The sequence below is a fragment of the Leucoraja erinacea genome, chromosome 40 (assembly GCF_028641065.1).
Source record: "Leucoraja erinacea ecotype New England chromosome 40, Leri_hhj_1, whole genome shotgun sequence".
NCBI classification, from domain to species: Eukaryota; Metazoa; Chordata; class Chondrichthyes; order Rajiformes; family Rajidae; genus Leucoraja; species Leucoraja erinaceus.
In genome coordinates, this window is record NC_073416.1 from 5,649,664 (window position 1) to 5,664,714 (window position 15,051).

General features: G+C 40.6%; 1 protein-coding gene across 10 annotated transcripts in view; it reads right to left on the minus strand.

Moving 5' to 3' along the window:
* ikzf4 (IKAROS family zinc finger 4) overlaps window positions 1–15,051 on the minus strand; it is a 90,574-nt gene that overhangs the window by 29,130 nt on the left and 46,393 nt on the right. For all 10 annotated transcript variants that reach the window (XM_055664340.1, XM_055664342.1, XM_055664339.1 and 7 more), the window contains one exon: window positions 13,027–13,131. In XM_055664340.1, the coding sequence (XP_055520315.1) occupies window positions 13,027–13,131 (105 nt within the window). The remainder of the gene's footprint in view (window positions 1–13,026; window positions 13,132–15,051) is intronic.

Genomic DNA, 15,051 nt, shown 5'->3' on the forward strand with positions numbered 1-15,051 from the left:
AGAGGAAGAGCAACCCCAGGCTAATTCCATGCAAAACTAAGCATACGGAGCAGAAGTGCACCATTGTCCTGTCGAGATCACTCTATCAATCATTACGATCTTGGCCGATCATGTACTTCCGCGCCATTTTCCAGCGTTACCCTCATAAACCTCGATTCTCTTGATGCCTAGATATCAGACTTCTGTTTTGAATTAACATAATGATCAAGTCCACATAACATTCCGTGGCAGAGAATTCTAAAGGTTCACCACCCTGAGGGAAGAAATGTTTCATCTCTACTCACCAGTTATTCTAAAAAGCTGCCAATCTCAGCCAACCTACTACCATTGCTGGCAATAGACACAAAATGCTGGAATAACTCAGCGTGACAGGCAGCATCTCTGGAGAGAAGGAATGTGTGACGTTTCGGGTCGAGACCCTGGCAACTATATATGCCTCTTTTAATTTAATACCACCCGCATTCTCAAGTCAGTCTACTGATGAATTACTTGCCCTGTTGTTTTTTTGTGCATTCACTTTTTTTTTGAAATGTGCACTATTTCTTTAAAATGCTAATCACTGTCTATCCACCGTCCTGCCTTTCAACGTGTTCTCCCAATGTACCACAGCCAACCCTTCTGCCCTCATGCCTTCATTGTATTCTTTGTTTAATTTAAACCCCTAGTTTCACAATGTTTTACATCATTTATCACATTATGGTCACTCTTCCCCAAAGGCCCCTTGACAAAAGTTGTCTAACCATTGATAGACACAAAATGCTGGAGCAACTCAGAGGGTCAGGCAGCATCTCTGGAGAAAAGGAATAGGTGACGTTTCGAGTCGAGACCCTTCAGTCTGGATGAACTCATCAGACTTCATCACTCATCAACTATCTAACAATTGCATCAAAGGAGATCTAAAATAGCTTTTCCCCAGTTGGTACTTCAACATATTTTATCTAAAAAATCTTAAATACATTATAAGAAATCATCTTCCATCTTATTAAAGTAAACTTGATCCAGTCTCTATGCAGGTTAAAGTATCCCACAATTAAAGTATTATTCTGGTCTCACATTTCCAATTTCGCGATTCATGACATGACCAACATTACAACCATTTTGTGGTCAATAAATAACTCCTTCCTTTTTTTAATTTATTTTTTATTTTTTTATTTATTTTTTTAGTACTTTTTGTTTCGTTTATCTTACCATATTTGTGTGGATGTGTATGTATGTGAGTGTTGTTTGTCCCCATTTGGTTCCGACCTTATTCGGGTGGGTTGAAGGTGGGTAAGGGTAAGGGCTTTGAGGGTCGCCTACATACTGTTGCACAATTATGCCTTGACTGTCACTGTCTGTTATCATTGTATTATGCAAATTGCTGTGAAATTCAAATAAAAAGATTTAAATCAATAAATAACTCCTTCCAATGCTTTTCTGCCTTTTGTTATTTCACCACTCAATCCAAATTGATTCCAATCGTACAATATCATGATCTGTTTTGTCAAGATCATTTCACGCCACTGCACTAATCACTTCCCTTATTAGTGCTGGATCACTCCTTACCTCTTTTTGCCTGCCCTTCCACAAAGTCAAATCCTCTGGACTAATTTGTTTCCAGTTTTGGTCACTCTGGAACCATGTTTCTGTAATGGCAACAGGATCATACCAACATTTGTACCTCATTGCAAATGCTGCAAACATTCAGATGCCATGTATTTTCTGTACTTTAACCCCTTTGTTGTTCAACTTTGTTTTTCTTCGCAGTATCTTGTCCTAGCACGCCTGAAATTAGTGTTTAGAATTTCAACCACAATCACGTTATTGAACTGTTACACTCACTCGCTCCCCTCAAAATTATGAGCACTATCATATTCTGGCTTGCTGAATTGAATTCAATGGTCAGTTAATTTAAGGCCTCTGTAGGACTTGGCACCCATGTTTGGCTTACACTTCAGTGCAGCACAAAGGAGATGCTGCAGAGCCAGAGGAAAAAATCTTTGGATAATCTGCAGAATTGTGATGGCCATCATGATTATACGCTAAGCATTGAAAAGCAAGAAGTTCACCATGAACCTCAGTTAGCTTTCTTAGTAATAGCAGCTTAATTGATCATTTGTTGCACTGCAGATTGTCAGCTCTCACTTTATGTAACCCACTTCATCAGTTGCCTGCGTAAGCAGTCAAGGCACTTCAAAGGGATTGATTGTGTCTGAAACACTGATATTTCCAAGAAATGTTAAAATGTTACATGATTGTTTTTTTGTTCTTTTGTCTTCCTTGGTGTATAACGTTGTTTTGCATGTTAAGATTATCAACAGCAAGTAGCAAGCACTGTTTGCGAGTAATTTCACTTGGAAATGGGGAATTTGTAAAATAGGATTTTAAATAAACTGGTCCAAGCCCAACTGTAACCAAAAGTAGTAGTAAAATGGAGGCAGACAAATGGTCTGAAGAAGGGTCTCGACCCGAAAGCTCACCCATTCCTTCTCTCCGGAGATGCTGCTTGTCCTGCTGAGTTACTCCAGCTTATTGTCTACCTTCAATTTAAACCAGATCTGCAGTTCTTTTCTACACATTAAAATGGAGGCTTCAGCAAGTATTTAAAACAGAACAGCTCTTTTATTATATATAGATAGGAAATTTAAATTTATGAACTTTACATTCAGCCCTGAACGATTGCTGCCTTGCACCTTGCTGCAGAAGAATGACAATCTTGATTTAATGTAATTGTGCAAAATAATCTTCAAACATTTTTCAGTCAAAACCGCTTCAAAAATGCTGGAATATTACAGTCAGGAATATTACAATCAGTAACAACCTATTCATATAGTGAAAGGCTTTTATTATGAAAAAATTTAACAAAGTGCATTTCCCTTCTGAAGGGCTATATCTATTCAAATTGACAACATGAAAAAAGGTCAACATTTTGAAAAGCCAATTGTGGAATCTTGGATTCCCAAGCAATTGTGGTCATTTGAACAGCGCTGAATGCATCTGGTCGCTCGGTATTTGGGAGTTTATAGTACTCTACTCAACCTATATGGATGCGAGGAAAAGAGGAAGCATGCAAAATTGAAGAGGCTTGCAATTTTCTGGGTTGTCCGCCAGGGAAAGGTGCAGTCGAAAAGATTTTTAATATGCATCTATAATGGCACCAACATTTATCCGGTGAATGGATACGATAGTGGGGACAGGGTAGCGGGGACGGACTCCACAGTTATACAATCGGCTCTTATATCAGGGAAAAGCAAAGATACTGGAGGCTCCTCTAGTATCTTTGGGGGAAGAGGAAGTTTCCTCCACTCCTGAGTTGATCCAGGACTGATTCTCGGTCCCCCCCGATACCAGATGAAGGCGGCTGGCGGGAGAGCCTCATGCGTCTGCCCGCGGTCAGCGCTCCCGAGGCAGCGGTCAATGCTCCTCTAGTATCTTTGGTGTAATCCGTTCCAAAGATTGATCCACTCTAGTATCTTTGGTGTAATCAGTGTTGTAGGGAACAGTGTTTCATACAGCATGGATCACTTCACATAATTAGTTAATATTATTGTACATTTTATTAATATTATTGTAAATTGCAGCTCAATAAAATGGCGTCATGTCATACCCATGTCATTCTACGCTTTTTTCGCAGAGTGGCGTATCTTGCTCCGCTCTATAATCTTTGGTTGTCACAGTTCAGTTTCAGATCTGTGCTTAACAGAACAGCAGCTGTCAACTACAACTGGCTGGGTTGGAGAAATAGGTTGTTGTTCCCAATCCCCCATCCAGTGATCCCTGCTGGAAGTACACAAGTATCAGGGGAGAACTCAATCAGGAATAACAGAGGACAGCCTCCCCTGTGGTTGGGCTACCTTTCATATGTGTTGTTGTCCTAAATGGGTACTTTGATCAAGCACTAAGGGCAATCAGTGACAAAGAGACAGAACCACAACAAAAAAAGCCAACACCTTGTCAAGAAGGCAAGGGAAAAATCAGCTCGAGGAGAAAGGATTTCTCAGTTCCACGAGGACATGTGCTCAGTTTTTTTCATTTCCAAGCCCAGCGGTAAACTATGACTGTAGATATAACTTAAAATATCTTTTAAAGACTGCAAGCAGCATGCAACTATGAAAGCACTAACCACACATCAAATTTAAAGATTATACAGACAACACAAATGCATTGCACAAATTGGTCAACAAAATTATGCTAAGAGCGGTACAGTAAATATACGAATAAATTATACTTCTTAACTGCTCTTAGGAAGTTTGCCGATTAAATATGCGATTTGCTTGTCATCTCTCGCACTTAAATACAAATGTTTCCCAAAACACCGCGACATTTAATCACAAAATATCAGGAAAAAAAGCTTGAAAATGGTAGACAAAATTGCTGGAGAAACTCAGCGGGTGCAGCAGCATCTATGGAGTGAAGGAAATAGGCGACGTTTCGGGCCGAAACCCTTCTTCAGAAATATATCTTGGGTGCATGAGAGTCCTGAGTCCAACAACAAACATTTTTCCTTTCACTCAATTGTAATGATGTTGGCAATGTCCAATGCAAGCCGCGGACCACATAAGTCTGTCCTCTTGGTTAAATCCTTTCAGCTCCTTTATGAAGGACCCCTTTACAGATCATTTTAATTTCGACAATTCAGATCAGAAACAATCTGCAAGAAATAAATCCCATAAAATTGGAACAGAACCAAAAAGCTGCCTGCAGTGCACCACAAATTTATTTTGTGTATCTCCTCGTAATGAATTCCAGAGCTCAGAAAAATGAGACTGCTGACCACTTCATGGAGCGACCCAAGTATACAATTCAATTCCTTCATCTGAACAAATTAGTGTTTCCATTGGAGCACAATTTGTCTGCATTGATCAAAGATAGACACATTTAACTTCTAACTCTTCTTAAACAACAGAAATGAGCAAGAACAATAAAAAAAAAATCCTTCAATTCTCTTATGTCTTTCATAGCCACGAGATAACACAAAGTGTTCTACACCCCATGAAATATTTTTGAAGCATTGTTTGAAAGCCAAAGGGTATGGGGTAATAGATCAGCAGTAAATAGGGTCAAATGGGTTTAAAAAAAACGAATGGGTCTTTATGTAGGTGCATGGAGGATTCATAACATGATAGACAAGTTTGCAGCAAAAATAGAGATAAAATGGGCTTGATCCCTTTGCCTTTATAGAGACATAACTTCAAGGTGGACAGCCCTGTAAATTGAATGTTTCAGGGTACTTGATCTCTTGGAAAACTAGGCAGAATGGAAAAGGAGGGGGGGGGGGGGAGATGAAAAATGAAAGAGATAGCAACTCTGATAATAACAAATAGCATGAGGATAGGGAGATACACACCTCGGCTAAAGATCGGAGCAACACAAAAAGACACTTAAAAAATACTAGTGAGAAGTCTAGAGATTCCTTGACAGAAACAGCACTAATGGACACGGCATCAATCATAAAATAATAGGGACTGTAATAAATGTTGTGTAATGACCATTGGAAATCTGAATATAAAATGGTACAGCACAAGAACAGGACCTTTGACCTGTGCCGAACATGATGCCAAGACCATCTCTTATCTATCTGCACCTAATCCATATCCTTGCATATCCATAAGCCTCTTAAATGCCTCTATCATATCTAAAATCTTCAGAGACTGCTCAAATCAAATTGACAAAAGGTGATCTTGATGATGGGTTCATGAAATGCATTTCAGTGTCCCACAGCAATACTGGATGCATTGATGAGCAAAACACAGCAGGATGTTGGAAATCTGATACGGAAAATGCTGAAAATCACAAACAGAACGTGCTGGAAATGCTCAGCATATTAGGTAGCTTCTGTGGGGAAAGAAACAGTTAATGTTTCAGCTTAACAACCTTCCAAAGAGTATAGACGCAATGTGTGGAATGGGACCACACCTCACCGAGGAATCCGACGAATGCTATTGACCTGAAATGTCAACTGTGCTTCTCTTTCCAGTCGATGCATTGGCTGCCATATTCCAAAATCCTAGATTCTGGAAAGGTCCCAGCAGACTGAGAATAGAACAGCAAACATGACACCGCTGAAGAAGAAAGGGAGGAGGAAACAGGAACTTGCCTGGTGCCGAGCCATCATGGCTATTACATGCATTGAAGACTGAGAAATAATTTTTTCCTACAAGTGAAATCAAGGCTTGTGGGCAAAATGCTAGAAATATTAAGGAAATGATAACCGAGCATGTAGAATAACACAGTGTAATTATAGAGAATGAATATAGTTTTATGAAACTTTAAGAAACAATAAGCAGGGCCAACAGTGGATGTAGAGTTTTTGGATTCCTAAAACATCACTAGCTGAGCCGACACCTGACCTCAGCATGGTAGAGGATGGCCTATCAGATTGCAATGGCACTATAAAAAATATCATATTTGACATGGTAAACTGTGGGGTTCCCCAAGTGTCAAGCCTCAGCTATTAATCTATTACAATGACTTAGATAATGGGACAAGGTGGAATGCATTTATGTGCACTAACAGTACTTGGGTTGGAAAGAGCATATAAAAATAACTGACGGGAGAAACTAGAGACTGCAGATGCTGGAATCATGTGTTAAAAAAAAAACTGCTGAAGAAGAATCCTGACCAGAAATGTTGTGTGTCCATTTCCCTCCACAGATGCTGCCTGGCCCACTGAGTACCTCCTGCAGTTCTTTTTTTAATCTACAAAGGGATATAGGCAGATTAAGTGAGTGGGCAAAGTGATAGCAGATGTAAAATAATTCTGTGAAATACAAAGTTACCAACTGGTACAAAGATGAGAAGGCAGAATATTATTTCACAACGCGAGATGATTAGATATTGGTGTTTGGCGAGATCTGGGTGTCCTCGTACAACAAACACAGTTAGCACCCCTCTGAAAAGGAAAAACATTGGTCTTCATGTCAGGGTGGACGGGGTACAAGAGCAGGAGTTTTGTTTTTTTAAACTACACCTCAACAGGACTTTGGTGAAACCATACCTTGAGCATTGTTTTTGGTCTTTATAAAAATACATTTGCTTTGAGGGCAGTGATTGCTAGGATAGAAGGATAGCACCCTGGGCCAACCCACTGGGTATTCAGAAGAATCAATGATCTCATTGAAAGGTACGAGTATCTAAGGGAGCTTAAGGCTGCAGATATATTGTGAGGATATTTCCTCTAGTGGGAGGGTGCAGGACTAAAGTACACTCACATAAAGACTCAGTCACTTGATTGAAATGCAGAGGAATTTCTCCTCATTAAGACTGTGTATCGTTTCCCCAGAAAGTTGTGAATATTAAGTTATTACATGCATTTAAGCGTTATGGGAATATGGCAGAAAAAAAGATAAAGATCAGATGAGCAACAAACTTATTGAATAACAGATGATCTGCGTCGGTTCCCATTTTCCACTTACGACAAGTTCTCATAAACAACCATATAACAATGACCAGATAGCCCTTTGTAAAAAAACAGAAGTATTAGTTAGGACCAGAGGTCTGTTTGGTTACAAAATTAAACCCAAATGCATTTTTTTTTCTAAATCCAACCATCACCAAATTCCTGCCTGCTTTCTTCTTGCTGAATTAGCAACAACTACACGAATGCGAGGTGTGCCACACTCAGACTAGTTATTCAGAAAGAAACTTGCTCAAAGGTTTCAACCAATGCTGTTTTAAAACAAAAAGAGGCTACATAATGGATGGACTGTGTTGCTGCTGCTGCAAACAAGATTGCTATTGTACCTCACCGTACATTGTACAAACGACAACAAAACTGACTCGCCACAAAGTGTGGCACAACCTTTAGTTATCAAGTATGCTCAAACGTAACTTTAAGCTAATAAGGAATAATTCTTAATTTCTTTAAAGGGAAGAGATAATTGAGAATAACTGAAGCACCAATGCCATTATTCGTAACTCACAATAGAACAAGAAGCAGCTCAAATTTTGCCATCACTGCAAGAAAACGTGTGATTTCTATCTGCATTGTGTGAGCATTTGAACTGAGACTTACCTGGACCAGGGGCATATGGAAGGAACGAACTATGAAGCAGATACATAATTTAATGGAAGCAGAATTGAGTATAAAAGTCATGCATGGCAAAGAAATCTGCCCATGGCAGTCCAGGGTTACTCATTAGCCAACTTAGGAAATATGCCAATTTCTGAAATGTTGACCCCCACAGTAATGCCACCCTTTTTGAAAAGGCGACAATTTTAACCAAGCATTTCACAGAACTTCATTTCCCAGAATGACAATAGTTTTCATGTCTGGACAGGGACTATCGTCTGACAAAGTACTATTTTGCGGAGTCAATTCAAATTTGCTGCTTTCTTCCTTGCTCACCCAGCTTCCCCACAAACGGATGAACCTTCCCCTCTGACAAGCATGATCACCCTGTGTTACTGGCAAAAAACACAATTCAGCACACAGACTTAACTCAGCTCATCTCACTGAATGTGCAGGAAACAAAGACACAACACAGAGCTTTTTGCTCAAGAAGGAACTGCAGATGCTGGAAAATCGAAGGTAGACAAAAGTGCTGGAGAAACTCAGCGGGTGAGGCAGCATCTATGGATGGGGGGGAAAGAAGAAAGGAAGAGGTGGAGCCAGAGGGCTGAGGGAGATCTGAGAAGGGGAGGAGAAAGTAAGGACTACCTGAAATTAGAGAAGTAAATGTCCATACCGCTGGGGTGCAAACTGCCCAAGCGAAATACGAGGTGCTGCTCCTCCAATTTACGGTGGTCCTCACTCTGGCCATGGAGGAGGCAGAGGACAGAAAGGTTGGATTCGGAATGGGAGGGGGAGTTGAAGTGTTGAGCCACCGGGAGATCAGGTTGGTTATTGCGGACCGAGCGGAGGTGTTCGGCGAAGCGATCGCCAAGCCTACACTTGGTCTCACCGATGTAGAGCAGCTGACATTTAGAGCAGCGGATGCAATAGATGAGGTTGGAGGAGGTGCAGGTGAACCTCCGCCGCACCTGGAAAGACTGCTTGGGTCCTTGAATGGAGTCGAGGAGGGAGGTAAAGCGACAAGTGTAGCTATTTGTTCCACTTTTTACAGGTATGCTGATCCAGCTTCCCCACAAACAGATGGACTTTCCCCTCCTACAACCACAAGCACTCCATGTTACTGGCATAATTCAGCAGATGGACTCGGCCCATCTCGTTGAATGTGTAGAAAACAAAGAGACTTAATTTACAAGCAAACAACAGCACTAAGGTCATCGACCCTGAATGGACTCAACGCTTTGGAGTCTACAGGAATTGAAGGTTAATATCCATAGACACTGTTGGGAGCAAAACTCAAAAGACAGACAGACATGACTTATGCTTAAGAAAGAACTGCAGATGCTGGAAAAATCGAAGGTAGACATAAAAGCTGGAGAAACTCAGCAGGTGAGGCAGCATAGATGCTGCCTCACCTGCTGAGTTTCTCCAGCGTTTTTGTCTACCTTCGACATGACTTATGCAGTGCTTTTCACAACCCCAGGCTACCCAAAAGCATTGCAGTCAGTGAAGCTCTCCTCTGAAGTGTAGCCACTACTGTAATGTAGGAAGCACAGAAGCCAACAGGCTCCCAGAAACGGCAATGTGATAATGGCCAGATAATCTGCTGGGAGGTAGGCTTAGACAAAGTCAGGCCAAACTTGGCAATATTGCAAGCTGGGTCCTAACTTGCTTCAGAGAGGTACATGTGACACGGATCAACCCTCAAGTAAATGATTGAACGCATCATTCCAGCAAGGTATACAAAACAAAACTTGAGACCCACAATCTCATCATCAAATCCATCACCTCATAATCATCAAAAACATATTTAACTCCAGGACAAGTTTAGAATCAATTACAGTTATCACTCTTTTGTCTTCCTTTTCTCATTTGTCAGGGTTACCTTTACAATGGACGAACATCCCAAAGATCTGTGGTTGTTAGGGAGTTTAAAGGAGAATTGAGGTGTGGTGTGGGATGGGGAAAAGAGGAAAGGGTGGGAAGTTGATCAGTACGTGAGAGAATAGATTATAGGATTGCTCCGAGACCAGCATAGATTCGATAGACTGAATAGCTTCCCATCTCAGAAGGAAACATGAAAAAACGTAAAGGAATCAAAACACGTGAGACTGTAGGTGCTGGAATCCTAAGCAAAAAACAACAGCTGGAGGAACTCAGCGGGTCAGGCAGCATCTGTGGAAGGGATGGGCAGACAACGTTTGGCTCGAGATCTTTCTTCAGACTGGTGGATCAGAGGAAATCGATGATTCCCCAAACTCTCTCGTAAGAACCCAACGGTATTTGTAATGTACCACATCCCTATAAGACTTCATGCAGGCCTTTGTTTTCAGCTGATTTATGAATGCTGAAAAAGCTTCGTGTTGTAGTCACAGGTGTACCAATATATCATTGCCTAGAATGGCAAGTCATGCCATTTCTAACTTGAAGGCATATCCTGCTCAGCAATAAAACAAAAACAGCTTGGCAGCGATTTAAAATAAATCACAAATAGGAACAAGGATGAAAATCCCAAGGGTTCTCCTAAAACATGGAAGACGTACCATACTCAGAATCAATGCACCTGTGTTTAATATGCCCAGATGGTGATGGTGATGGTGATTTCACGAGATACAAGCCCTGTCCGGAACAATATTTTCATCGCTGGTGCACTACCATTTTGGTACAAAATTGATATACTGGCATTGGAAACAGCAAATACAAATGAAAAATCCAGCCATTCAAGCCCAGCTGTTCTCAGCCCCTCTTCCCACAGTCCCACAGTCAAGATCTAAAAGTAAGATTAAAAAAAAAAAATGCAGATTTAAAAAAGATAAGCAACCAGAATTAGAGAAGTGCAGAGATCTTGAAGGGTTGTATAGCGAAGGAACAGGACAGTGGAGTAAAAGCAGTGAAAAATTCAAAAGCAGGGTTTTGCTTAATTATGAGTTAACATTGGTCAGCAAGCCCAACAGTGACAGATGAAAGGGGCTTAATCAGAGTTAAGATGAAGGAACCAAAGCTTCTAAGAGCCAAAACTTACTAAGGGTAACAAGGAAGAGCAGCCAAGAACCCATAGGAATAATGTCCAGAGATTTAAAAAAAAAAAAGGCACAGATATTATTCGAGTGGATATGGCATCCAAAGATCACAAAGACTTCATTCACATCCAAGGACTTCAGTCATGTCAAGACTCAGTTGAAGGATATTTCTGTTCATCCAGCACTGGACAAGCAATCTGACAGCATGGAGACAGTGTAGTCGTGGCAAGAGGTTCTAATGACGTGGAGTTGGGCGTCACCATGGTGCACGTGGAAGCTAATATATTTTAGGCTGCCTGACATTGCCAAGGCACAGTGTGTAGATGAATAACAGATGGTGGTCAAGGTCTAATCATTGAAGGACACAAATATTAATGGTGCAGGAAAAGAAAGAGAAGTCATTGCAAGTGATTCTCTGTTCCCAACTGAAGGGAGAGAAAATGAACCAGGTGCAGCCTACACAGCTGGACGATGGCCAACAGCCATTTTAGTGAGACGCTGTCACAACCAACGGCAGCAAACTGGGCAAGAAAGGGAGAGAGATTGCATTTGTTATTTCATCTTTGATAAGAGATGTTTTCGTATCTTGGAAAGATTCAAACGGAGTTTCACGAAAGATAGACACAAATTTGAGCAGCTACAAAATCCTTGGTCTTGAGACAAAAGCAAGTTTGGAATTGGTTTGCAAGGTTAAGGGGTCTAATTCATGATTACGGATCAGACTTCAAGTGCCATGTGTCTCAGAGCAATATCTAATCTCCACCAAAGCTGAATATTCAATGGAGATATTGGGAAATGGTGTTTATGAAAGTAAAAGTGAATAATTAATAATACACGATCACAAATATTTGCATACTCACCGCTTAATTAGTCATGGAATATTCACCATGTTGTTTGCCTGGTTCCAAAAGGTTTGGAATAATAGGCACGCAAGTGTATCACTGCGTATTTGAAAATGAATAGATTGTAATGTTTCAATTAAACTACATCAGTCAGAAAGTAACTGCTTGTTAACTGTACTTCCAGCAACTTGAGGCAATTCATAATTCCAATTCGTCACCACCATATCAGCAAATGATTTGTGGCTGTTCCGCTTTGTACAATAAGGTGGTCACCCAAGTCTCAAGAAATTGTTATAAAAGGAACTAAAATGCCTAGGAGAAAATTTGGATTTGGATTTAAACCCAGGATCCTTTCAAGGATGACAATGATGCCCTTGCTATGTTGTTCATCCTCTCCAGGCAAGGAAGAGAGAACCTCACCTCTGTAGGTAGCAAATTATTCTGAGATGTTTGAAAATGCTGGGGTTTTTTTTGTTTCGTCTTAAATTTCTATCCCCACAATCAAACTATTTCTTTCTGGTGTGACAATTTCCTCCTCCGCTTGCTCTATTCATTTCTTATTCTTCCTAAATTAACATTGGATGCTTGGTCCCATCATTTATCATGGTTCAAGATCCATAGATCCTAACCTTATCAGTAGTCAACTTGCAATTTTCAGCTGCATAACATCTTTCAGCTGACAGGAGGGGGCAAAAATTGATGGAGCACAACCAAGAGTATGCTTCTCCAGCAAACTCTGAAGCACTCTTTACTGATAAGAGGTCCAATGCCACGATCAAATGTCTTAACCACACACACGTAAATACAAATTAATCTATCACTAATGGAAATGACCAAGAACAGTTTTAACGGAAATAACCAAGAACTGCAAATTTGCAACAACTACATAAAATCCCAAAGATTATATAAAGAATGATTCTACCTCCTGTTGGAACTAATCATTTTAAATAGTTTCTTTGTGCAGCATGTGCATTTCCTGCCAAGTCAAACTGCACAAAAGTGTCATCCATATTTAGTTTTAGAAATAAACTCAAACTAGGTTCTTTATTCATCCTTAGTAAATTAATTTTGCCATCTAGAGATTTAATTGACCTAAAACTATCCAAGAAGGGTTAGATGAGTGAAGTTAAATGAGTGAAACCAACAAGTAATTAAAAAGAGAACTTAGACATACCACTCAGAGAACGGCTGGGTGAAGAGTGCTGACTGTTGGGTGTGCTCACTGTGGGACCCACCATTGTCCCAGCAAATTCTTTGTCCATCGAAGAGTCACCGCTTCCTGCACAGGGAAATAATGTGGTTTAGCAATATTGTCATTTATTGCTCAAAACACATTTACACGTAGAAAAAAATTGTAAAATAAATTTTAACGCAACATCGATGCAAATATCAGTATGCATTTGGATTTGCTTTTTCAAAAAAAAGCTTAAAAGGGTTTAACTTTTGATCTGATAATTCAACAACATATACAGAAACAAGTTGGCCAAACAAAACACAGTGCCACTAACACACAGCTTCAAACTTAAGACAGTCACTCTGGATACTTTGGGTCAATAGTAGGCCCCCTTCGGTCATAACTGACCATGGGCGAGGCATCCTAGTTTGCAGGTGACGCGTGGTCGGATGCAAGCCTGGGCGATGTCATATGGAGGACAGGCTGTTGCCCATGCAGCACATCCCCCCTCTCCACGTCGCTGATCGATCCAAAGGGACAGCAGGGCCATTACAGTTTGGCACCAGCGCCGTCGCAGGAGCTGCCAGAGCGAGGCTGCAGACAACGACAAACTGCCTTAGGGGCTCCGACTCCGGATTTTCTTGAGGTTTACTCCAGGAGCCTTTTCCTTGACTGGATATGGCCACAAGGCAGTGGAGGTTTTAAAGTGGACAGTTTTCCCTCTCCTAGATGGACTGTCTCCCAAGGCTGATGTGCCCCATCTGCCTGAGGCTCATGGGGGCGGGAGCGTCTACCTTCCCATGCAGGTCTATAGCATTTGCACACTATCAATATATGTCAATACCATCACTGCAAGAGTAACAATAATTCTAGATAAGTCAGTCACTTATACACTACCAGCACAGATAAGTTCATAAGTGATAGGAGCAGAATTAGGCCATTCGGTCCATCAAGTCTACTCCGCCATTCAACAATCGTTGATCCATATTTCCCCCTTAACCCCATTCTCCTGCCTTCTCCCCATAACCCCCAACACCCGTACTAATCAAGAATCTATCTAGGTGTGCCTTAAAAATAGTCATTGACTTGGGCTCCACATTCTTCCGTGGCTGATGTTGAATGTATGGCCAAGACTCAAGATACAGAATACTGATCAAGGTTCAACATATTTCAGGATCTCAGTACTTGATATCTTCTAAATTCATTGACCAAATTTGGTGAGGCACACAAGGTGGACAACATTTCACTTATCAATAGTGAGAACATTTTTTTTGTATTTATATTCTGGGGCAGTGTCGCTGATCTATTGAGCGGAGGCAGAAATCTTGCACATCAGGCAGTCAGCATAGTTCCACACAAAACTATTGATCTCTATATAGTATTATTAATCATGCTTTTATCAGTGTTCATTTGGATTTGATTCCCTTTACTTGCCAATTGCACCAGTACAGTCAGAAAACCTAATTAACCATCTTACACTTTTGTAAACAAACGTATTTTTTGCGTCTTCGAAATCCATACCTTCATATTTTCTTCGTTTCAATGGACAATCATTACAAAGGAGTGAGATGACCAAAGGTAGACATAAAATGCTGGAGTAACTCAGTGGGACAGGCAGCATCTCTGGAGAGAAGGAATGGGTGAAGTTTCGGGTCGAAACACTGCTTTTGAACGTCATCCATTCCTTTTTCCAGATATGCTGCCTGTCCCGCTGAATTAGTCCAGCATTTTGTGTCTATTTTCGACCAGCATCTGCAGTTCCTTCCTACACAAGTGAGATGACCAAGTTTTATTCCAATTTTTTTTTTCTGCATTATGACATAAGAGCTAATTAAAAAAAACGAAATTAACAACATTCTCACACACAACTTTTTCTCATGCATTATTTAAATTAACTCAGCTGAAGAGACGCTAGCAGTTGATACAACCACAATCTTGTTCAACGACTATCATCTTCATAAAGGCGCTTTGACCCCAATTGCAAAAGTCCAAATTAATTTTAAAACCAAATAAAAGCACAGAGAA